At 46.8% G+C, this 10,284-nt stretch overlaps 1 protein-coding gene across 1 annotated transcript; it reads left to right on the forward strand.

Moving 5' to 3' along the window:
* Positions 1–855: 855 nt before the first annotated feature.
* On the forward strand, positions 856–9,002 carry Igfbp3 (insulin like growth factor binding protein 3). The gene is made up of 5 exons (XM_005319260.5): positions 856–1,409; positions 4,807–5,033; positions 5,463–5,582; positions 6,489–6,629; positions 7,529–9,002. The coding sequence occupies exons 1-4, from the start codon at positions 1,001–1,003 to the stop codon at positions 6,612–6,614; spliced, it is 882 nt and encodes a 293-aa protein (XP_005319317.1). The 5' UTR covers positions 856–1,000; the 3' UTR covers positions 6,615–6,629; positions 7,529–9,002.
* Positions 9,003–10,284: the final 1,282 nt, after the last annotated feature.

The raw sequence follows: 10,284 nt of genomic DNA on the forward strand, positions 1-10,284 counted from the left end.
CAATTTAAGGACTACTTGGTTATTAATTTCGTTTCAGCAAAGCTCTCTTTAGTACCCTTAGTTCTTTGGTCGCAGATATAAACTCTATTTGAAAACGTAATGAAACACAAAGCAAGAAAAACTGTTGGGATTTAAAATCTTTGAATCCCTTGTCTTAAAGTCGAATTCGCTGCCAGCCCACTCTGCTGAGGACTTGCAGCAAAGGAGCAAGTGTGAGTCGCGTCTGCTTTGAGAAGCAAGCTTGTAAACCGGTGAAGGCCTCCTGAGCTTTTGCAAAGCACGTATTTATGGCTCCCCGGGGGTTCGAATGGCCCAGCGGGTGTAGATTAAACCCCGCAGCGCCTTAGCTGCCAGAGACCCCCGATGTGAATCAGGTATTCTCATTCAGAAATGTCCCACAACATGCCCTACACAGGATTTAAATTTTAGAAAGCTTTGCAAAGCAAAGAGTGAAAAGTGAAGAGCGAAGCTTGCCAGTTTCCCTGACATCTGTTCGCCGCGGGGCAACCTCAATACGACGTGGAGGGGGGAAGGGCGTAGGGGGCGCCGAGTTGGCTGGGAACTACTGAAGTGACCGAGGCACTGCAGTAGCCTGAGGTGCCCAGGTGGCTGTGTAGCCAGGGGTACCGTGGTTCCCGTGAGCAACCGGATGGCTTTGGCGCCGGACACGGGTGACGGGAGCAGGTGTCGGTGCGAACCACACGATGCGCGCCCCCGCACTTGGGCCCCGCTGTAAAGGGTGAGGCGCGGGCCCCCGGAGTCGTGCTCGCGCCGGCCCGCCCCCCTCCGACTCCTGGGCGCGCCGTTCCGGGGCGTGTCCTCGGCCACCCCTTCTCCTATATAGCAGCTGGTGCGCCCAGGCTGCCCAGATGCGAGCGCTGCGGCTAGGTGCTGAGGACCTGCATTTGCCTACTCAGATCCCACAGCCTCGCACCACTTTCTGTCGCCCAATCCCCGTGTTTTCCGGCTTATTGAGCAGCAGGCCCTCGCGGTGGGCGCCATGCATCGGGCGCGCCCCGCACTCTGGGCCACTGCGCTGACCGCATTGACCCTGCTCCGCGGACCGCCAGTGGCGCGGGCAGGCGCTGGCGCGGTAGGCGCGGGCCCCGTAGTGCGCTGTGAGCCATGCGATGCGCGTGCGCTGGCCCAGTGCGCGCCTCCGCCCACAGCGCCCGCTTGCGCCGAGCTGGTGCGCGAGCCAGGCTGTGGCTGCTGCATGACGTGCGCGCTGCGCGAGGGCCAGCCGTGCGGTGTCTACACTGAGCGCTGTGGCGCCGGCCTCCGCTGCCAGCCGCCGCCCGGAGAGCCGCGCCCGCTGCAGGCGCTGCTGGACGGCCGCGGGTTCTGCGCTAATGCCAGCGCCGCTGGTCGTCTGCGCGCCTACCTGCTGCCGGCACCATCCTCTCCAGGTGAGCTGCCAGCGCCAGGCGCACCGCGCGCAACAGCAGGGACCCGGTGCGAATGGCTGGGGGGAACAGGGTGTGCTGCTATGGGAAACTCCGCACTTCTCATCCAGAAGGTGGTATTTGGGAAACTGGGACTCCGGGAGACGAAGGCGCTCGCTAGATGTACCCTCCGCAGCCAACCTAGAGACTTGCATAGTGCAGAGTTCTGGTAAAAGCGCTTTCAGTGAAACTGGGTAGGTTTCATTGGCGTGGAAAGCGGACACCAAAATTGGTTGTCTGAAAAGCGCCTGGGGCTGGGAATGTAGCTCAGTGGCAGAGCGCTATGCCTATCATGCGTGAGTTCGGTTCGGTTTCCCAGCACGTCAATATAAAGGAAAGAAAGGTCCTAAACTCTGGAGATTCTCCTTTCCCAATGCGGAGAAGCAGGTGTGTATTATGTAGCCCATCTCTGGGACTCGGCTTTCATTCCCCACAAAGTAGAAAGGCGCGGAGGCAGGAACACAGGGGTGGATTTGGATCTGGGGAGCTGGGCAGGAAAGTCTAAGAAGATACCTGTCTAAAAATACTAACATTTGCATAGTCTTTGGCTTGAAAAGCAATGTCATGCCTTCTTGTGTCTGAAAACGACTGAGATGGGATTGTGGTTGGAAAACCTGAAGTTCAAAAAGAAGTAACATCTCAAGATCACCCAGGGGAAGCAGTCTTATAGGTTTGACCCTCATTTGAGACTTTCAGTATCATAACTCTGTACATCCCATCACACCCTGAGCCAGGGAGGCGGTCAGACAAAAGCAAAGGTGTTGGTGCTGCGGGGAGTACAGACCCAGAGGATTTCAACAATTGAGAAGGGAGTTGAAAACAGAGGACTGTTTCTCTCCTTAATGCCAAGAGGAAGGAATGAGGTACAATTGAAGGGAGCCTCCAAAGGAGGAAAAATGCAAATCTTTGGCAGTTCCCCCTTTTGGCTCAGCCACTACCAGGCAGGCAGCCGCAACTCTGTTTAAGGACATCACATTGTTCCCTTAAAAAAAATTTTTTTTTAAATGGATTTGGCAGCTGTTCTAAATTTTAAGCATGCTTAGCCAGTCTTCCTTAGTTATGTGAGGAAAGTTCCTGCCCTGCACAGCTGAAGGCAGGGAGAATTCTTCTCACCCTAGTCCCCCAACTCCACACACTCCCCCCCCCATCATGCTGGACAGATGGTGCTGGGCAAGCCCCCATCCTGGATTAGCAAAATGTACAGTCCCTTTGTAATTCCTGTAGTTGTAGAGTTACACTCTTGGATGAAGCTATTCCCTTGATGGTCAAGGCTGGCTTTATTCATCCCTAAGGAACCCGATTAGTGGAAAGGCAAGATTCCAGTGGTCACACTGGCTCTAGCCAATTGTTAAAGTCTCTGAATACTCTTCTCTCATAACAATGTTACGTCATTTGATTGTGGACCTTATTGTTCTAGTACATTTGGGGGTATTCAAAAAGTTATCTTAGAAGTGCTTAGAAACAATGTCCTTTTTAGTTAGGCTTTAATGATCATTATGATTTCACCTTTATAGCTGTATAGTATCTATCTGTTGGTTGATCTGGGGTCTTATAAAGTTATTTTTTTAAAAACTAAGTGACTTCTAAAATTAATTTTGGAAAAAGTAAAGTCATGTAATAGTTGAAAGTCATAATTCTCTTGCTTAAATAGAACTGTTTTCAGGCTCTAGTCTGCAGTCTAAGCATTAGAAGAAACAGAGGAAGTTTAAGAAATTACTCAGGTTTCTTGGAAAAGAAATGCAAATATGTTTATTTACATATCCTTAGCATCTCCATTGTCCCAGTACTCCCTTGGAAAAGGAAAAAGAAACAACTAAGATTAAAGGACATTGAAACTAAATCGATCATTTATGAAACTTTTCTGTCAAATCCTGAACTAGACCCTGGGAAATTTTACTTCCCAAGGCACTAAACACCTTGGGGACCTCCAGGAGCCTGTTGGGTAGGTGATACTGAGCCCCAGGGAGGGGAGGGGCTTCCCCCAAAATCTCCCCATTAGCCTGCTAGTGGGAGGACAGAGCAGAGTGTCTGCAGCCCAATTATTTCACCCCTCTGGTAGTTTTCAGGGAACTAGGCTTTTGCTCCTCTGAGCCAAGAGCTAGAGGCTATGGCTGCTTCCCAGTCTCCACAGCTGGGCATATCCCCTGGAGGCAAGAAAAAGTAATGGATTCTGAACCAGTTGGACAATGACCAGCTCCCTGACAAGGGGAAGCATTAAGATTCTGATTGTGGAAGTAAAGGAATTCCATGACAATCACCTGCAGCTAAAACTGAAACCCCTTGGGGGATCAGAGCTATATACCCACCATACAACCAGCTTGAAAGCATTTCAAGTCCATTGCTGGAAACGGATAGAGTTAAGGATTCTGACTATACATCCAGCACCCATTTAGTCATATACCTGAAGTTTCAGTTAAACTGTTAACATTCCAGCAACCTTGTCAATTATCGAGCTTTCTTCATTAGCATTTTTAATTATAAAAGAGGAGTTTTCCAGAGTTGGCTTTCTCCTTCATACCCACCGACCCCATGAACACTCTTTGGCACTTTGAGTGGGGCTTTGGTGCCATCTGCAACTCTGGTGATGCTGTGCTGACAGGCTGTGCTGACCAGCGCAGAGGACTCACCTAATAATGTGCCCTTGGAGAAGCACAGAGTCAGTGTGGACCTTGAGTTTTAGAGATGGGACAGATGGGAAACAAGGCCCCAATTTGTCTGTGTGATGCTGGGTCCTGCAGCAAGACCCTTTGTTGTAGGTAGAATTATTTTCCCATCAGAGCTGGACAAAAAGTTTATAGCACTGGCAAAGTAGAAGACAGTGCTAGTCAAACTGGAATGAATTTGAGAATTCCCAGGAGGACTTGTTCACACCCAGTCTTATGCCACCATCCATTTTTTCAGGGGTAGAGAATGTAACTTTTCCCCCAGATCCTGGAGTAGTCGCTGCTCCCAGGAGGAAGAAACCATATTTGAAGCTGCCTGAGAGATTTCTAATCAGCTCTGCAGCAACTTCTGTGGTGTATATTCGCCCCCTGCTGGACACATAGAACACTGCTGCTTTGGAGTCTAAGTCTTTGAGGGCACTTGATAAAGCATTTCCCACTTTCAGTTGCAGCTACATAGAAAAAGCACATGGCCAGCTGACTTTTAAACAGATTGTCTCTTGAGGTAAAGCAACCACAGTACGGCAAGCAGTATTACAGAATAACATTTTGTTAAGGTTTTTTTTTTTTTAATTTATTTGGAATGATGGAATAACTTTGCCATTTAGATGAGACCTGATTGTAATAGCAAGATTTTGAAAAGACTATTGTTCCATGTCAACAGTAATCATATCTTTCTCTCCCCTGTGCTTTTCTAGGAAATGCTAGTGAATCTGAGGAGGACCGCAGCACTGGAAGTGTGGAGAGCCAGGCAGTCCCCAGCACACACAGGGTGACCGACTCCAAGTTCCATCCCCCCCATAACAAAATGGATGTCATCAAGAAGGGACATGCCAAGGATAGCCAGCGCTACAAAGTGGACTATGAGTCACAAAGCACAGACACCCAGAATTTCTCCTCTGAGTCCAAGCGGGAGACAGAATATGTGAGAACCTTTCCTCTTAAAGCCAGGAGAGGGGACACCTACCAAGATCCATGAGGGCTGTCTTCACATGACAAGTCCTAATGGTCCTGGACATGTGGGCAGTCTTGCACCCCTCCTAGCACTTATGAAGTGTGTGGTGTGTTCTTTAACCTCTGCACAGAGAGATTCTCATAAAGATGGTTTTATTTTATTCACTGGGTACTGTTTTTGGACCTCTGCCAGGTTCTATGTCATATTCTGGGGATTTAAAAAAAAGGGGGAGCAATGATTAACTTCTTCATGGGACTTTCTTGCTAACCTATTCAAGAGGTACTGAAGGAATGTATATTATAGGACCCTCCTGGGATGGCTGTGAGATTATTATAATACATAATAGGATTTTAAAGCAATAACCATGCCCCTGTATTTCTGGTACTTTCTAATCCACAGGGTCCCTGCCGTAGAGAAATGGAGGACACATTGAATCACCTGAAGTTCCTCAATGTGCTCAGTCCCAGGGGCGTGCACATCCCAAACTGTGACAAGAAGGGATTTTATAAGAAAAAGCAGGTGAGTAAGGGCCTCTGCCTATTTTCTTCGTCTCCTCTTCTCTGTTGGCTCAGAGAAGAAATTGGCCTCAGGTCAACCCCCAGGTTTTTCTGGCCATAGTTCTAACTCTAAGCCATGTGGCACTGGCACTGTGACTTGGAGTCAATCTCAGGAGATGGCACTAAGGGGAACTTTGGCTTGGTGCTCTAAGTGAGGGTTGAGCCCAGATCCAACTCTACGTTTTACTGTCTGTTTTAACTACTCACCCAGAAGATACATGGAGGAGCCCTTTATAAATTGTAAAGGGACACACTAACACATTTGTTAATATTGCATCATGGAGTGACATTCTGAATAACTACGGCGGTGAATTTCTAACATGAAGATATAAGATCCGATATTGACACCTTCCTAGTGGTGACAAGCTATAAAAGGATTAACAAATTTTAGATGTAGTTGAACCAAAATAAGTATATCTCTGTGGCACACCATGGATCTCAGAAGACCTAAGCAAGCAGAACTGGCCATAGCATGGCCATGTTTGTCATAGTGTTTGTCATAGCAGCCACATCAGAGAACTTGTATTCTTCCATAGCTATTGCACTTGGGCCCTTATTCACACACTCATTTTCTGCCAATCATCCATTCAGCAGATTTATACTGAGAAGGTACCCTGTGTAATGCTGGGCTGGGGCTCAGAGTCAGTCTGTTATCCTCAAGGCAGAAGGAACATACTCATCTCTCCTGTTCTCATGGAGAGGTTATGCTGCACACACGTGCACATAGACATGTACACGGCCACCCACACACAAGTGACTCCTGTTATGCTTTCTCAACCCAGCAGAGCCATGCCGGGAAAGCCACCTTGTGCCCTTGTTATTGACTTGCCCAGGTTGTTCATGTCTGTCTTCTCTTTCCTTCCCTCAGTGCCGTCCTTCCAAAGGCAGAAAGCGGGGCTTCTGCTGGTGTGTGGACAAATATGGGCAGCCCCTCCCGGGCTATGACACCAAGGGGAAGGACGACGTGCATTGCCTCAGCATGCAGAGCCAGTAGACTCCACTACACCATGTAAGCCCAGGGAATGGGTGGGGCTGTGGGGGCCTTAGCATCCCTGGCCCTGGGGCTCCTCTTCCTGGGAGTGGTGGGATAATGAGAGCTGGGCATAATCACTGGCTCTTGCTCAGGTTCACTGCAACTACACCCAGGAGCTACAGCCAGGCCCAGAGAGAGAAAGGCAAGGGGACAGATCAGGCCAACCCAACCAACAACACAGGGAGAAAGGCCAGAAGCAGGGTGGTCTCAGACACTGTGCTTTATTTTAAATAGTCTACCACATGAAATCTTCGACCCATGCACAGCGTGAAGGCTTTTCAAAGTGAAGCTTTCTCCTTGGAAGTCTGATGATTCTTTATCTTCACATCAGGGAAACTGTTTTCATCCACAAGAACTTGTTAAAGACCCCAGTTTCTAAATTAAAGATGTGGCTAATTTTTTTTTCCTATCAATATACTGTGAATATTCTCAGTCTGTAGTTAATATATCTTTAAGAAAACTTGTTTAATATGAAATTGGAATTTTAAGCCATCATTTTGAAGAATGCTATTGGATATTCTTTTTTCTTTTAATAAGTAAGAAAGTCCTTGTGGGGGGAAATAGGAATAAATGTATTGTTTTATCTCCTCAAGACATTTAGAAAGCAGTAGAAAGTTTTTATGTTTAGTTAGTTTATTTTTTTCCCTTGGAAGTTAGAAAAATAATAATTCTAATGTTAGGGTAACATTTTCCAACTCTGAGCAACTTATAGTGTTCTTTGCTTTCTTGAAAGGTAGCAAGTTGACCCCGGTCCACTGCACAAACCACAACACCATTTATCTGGGGCCTGTGTCTGCAAATCCCCAAGCAAGAGTTGTACCCTTTTAGTTTTCTGGGTGATTATACCAACATATTTCTTTTTCTTTTTGTTTCAGTTAATGTGGAGCTCAAATACGCCTTATTTTGCACAACAGACTGCCAAGGACATGATCAGCAGCTGGCTACAGCCTCCATTTATATTTCTTTTGTGGTGAACTGATTTAAAAAAAAAAAATAGAAAACCAAAGTTTAGACAGGTTTTTTTTTTTTTTTTGAAATGCCTATGGTTCCTTTAAATGGTAAACTTGAGCATCTTTCCACTTTCCAGTAGTCAGCGAAAAACAGTTTGAATTTCTCTGTTGCTGCCTATAAAAGTACTCACACGCTCATGCACAAGGCTGTGGACTTCTCCCCACCTGGAATTTTCACCGTGTGTTTGCTGAGGCGGCCGACCCTCCGACTTCAAGACTGTGGTGGCTGTGTTACTTAATGTAGAGAACACACTTCATCCCCACCCTCAAGAGTAGGAAAACCCCTAAACCCCAGTCACCTGGACATCCTGGCGCATCCTCCTGAGGCTCACAGCCCTCTGTGTTGCCATCTTTGAGTCAAAGGCCTGGTCCCTCCATCATGAAGATCATTGCTTACTCTCTGCCAGTGACCATATCTGCTTGGGATCTATTGCAGAGTATAAAGTGGAATCTTTAAAAAAAAAAAAGAATGACCAAGAATGCCCTGGGGAACTCTGGGAACCTATAAAGGCAGGTATTTTTGACCCTCCTTTGTCAGGCAGCTTCCTGAAGATGTGGCCCAGTGGAAGGCCCAGGATGGCCATTGCTGTGGCCCCCGTAAGGCAGGAAGGGCAAGGGTGGTGAGCCTCAGCCTCCGTGTTCAACAGCATCATAAACAATGACAGGATTCTTTGGATGACTGCAGAAAATAGTGTTTTCTAGGTGAATTCCTCAAAACCAAATTTATTTTTGAGGAGAGTTTTATTGTTATCTCTTTATCCTTCTTGGTACAATGTAAAAAATAAAAATACTCTGTAGACGGGAAAGATGAACGGCTTGTTGGGGGAGCCTATCAAGGACACTGGGAACACATAGAGACTCACCTGTGTTGGTTGAACTTGGAGTTCTCCTACTTTCTTTATAATTAATACATATATTCAGAAAAAAAATACATTCTTAATAATTGTTAACATTGTATACAACATAGCCCAAATATAATAGGATCTGTACTAGATAATCCTAGATAAAATGTTAGAGATACTAGATGATTTAACCACGGCCATGACCGAGGAAAAGAGCTCGGGTCCAGAGGCCGGGCTGTTCCCCCCAAGGCCAAACCATGGAGGTCTGGCAAAGATGGGCAGAGGGACTCTGCCCTGCCTGCCATGGTTCTGGGGGTGGATGCACACTGCACAGAGCTCTCCTTGAGAACACAAAGGGGTCTCAAGACATTCTGCCTACCTATTAGCTTTTCTTTATTTTTTTAATTAAGTTTTTGGGGAGAAAAAGTATTTTTGAAAAGTTTGTCTTGCAATGTATTTATAAATAGTAAATAAAGTTTTTACCATTTAAAAAAAAATACCTTCTTCCCCTTGTTATTGAGCGCCTCCAGATTTTGCATCATGATAGAAATGACTCTTGAGAGGGTAGACTATTCTAGAGTCAGTAGAAGACTTCTTAAACATGTTGCTCTGTCTCCATGGCTAACAAAAGACCCCATCAAGAGAGCTCCACTGGCCTTCATTGGCGTCCATTTAGCACTGGGCCACATCTGAAAGAATGTCCAGTTCTGGGAGGTTGTGATAGTGGCTGTCACTGTGTGGGAAGGTCAAAGAGGTCAGCAGATGTGGTCTGTGGATTTCTGGTTCTTGTATTTTGGGATTGTGCCCTGTATTGTCTTAAAAGCAGCCTCCCTAAGCCATGCAGGCCGACGTATGAGAAAGACACTCCCCCAACCAGCCCCATGTCCTTTTCCTGCGGCTCCTTTACCAATGTCTCCTTGGAGGGACAAAATGGACAGAGGCAGGAAGAAGAGGAGGGTCCCCAAGAGATGCTAGGAGGGGTTCTGAGATCTCAGTCCCCTGTTTGCAGCCTTGGAACAATTGTCTCTTGTCACAGAGCAACTTGAAGAAATGTACTGAGCCCTCAACTTTAGGGTATTGGAGGACAAACTGCACATCAAGGAATCAGCTGTTCAAAGCCATGTCTGATCTGTCAATAAAACATCTAAAATGGTTCCAACGTCAGAGTTGTACATAGTGAGCAAAAATTTGGTTCTGGGGGTGTTCAGAGGTTTGGGAGTGTGGAGTGTAGCCATGGAGTTGATCATATGAGAAACCAGAGAAAATGAAGATGCAGACACCCTGGGGTGCTAAGCTTGCAAAGCTGCAAAAATGGAGGGAGCCAGTAAACAGAGTGAGCTCACCTGGGGGTGGGAGAGACTCAGAGACCATGGAGTATACCTTTGTAGCAGGCCAGGCATCTAGGGACCCAGGGCAGGAGTTTGGCAGGGCCTTCAGTGCCACTGCAGAGGTAAGAGCCACATAATTATGCCTTTTCTCCCCGCCCCCAAGTACTCGGTATTGAATAAGGAACTATATTCCCAGTTCTTTTTTCTTTCTTTCTTTCTTTTTTTTTTTTTTTTAGACACAGTCAAACTCACAGTCAATCCTCCTGCCTCATTTTCCCAAGTTTCTGGGATTACAGGTGTGCACCATCCACCCAAAGATGGTTCTTTAGAAGTCCACAGGGCTTTCCTCTCTGGAAGGCACACAAGTTAGTGGCTTCCTTGTTCTCACTCCTTAACCTCTAGCCTCTGCTACTTTCATACTTGTAATGGTCAGTCTATGCATCAGCTTGAC

The sequence above is a fragment of the Ictidomys tridecemlineatus genome, chromosome 2 (assembly GCF_052094955.1).
Source record: "Ictidomys tridecemlineatus isolate mIctTri1 chromosome 2, mIctTri1.hap1, whole genome shotgun sequence".
In the NCBI taxonomy this organism is placed as follows: domain Eukaryota; kingdom Metazoa; phylum Chordata; class Mammalia; order Rodentia; family Sciuridae; genus Ictidomys; species Ictidomys tridecemlineatus.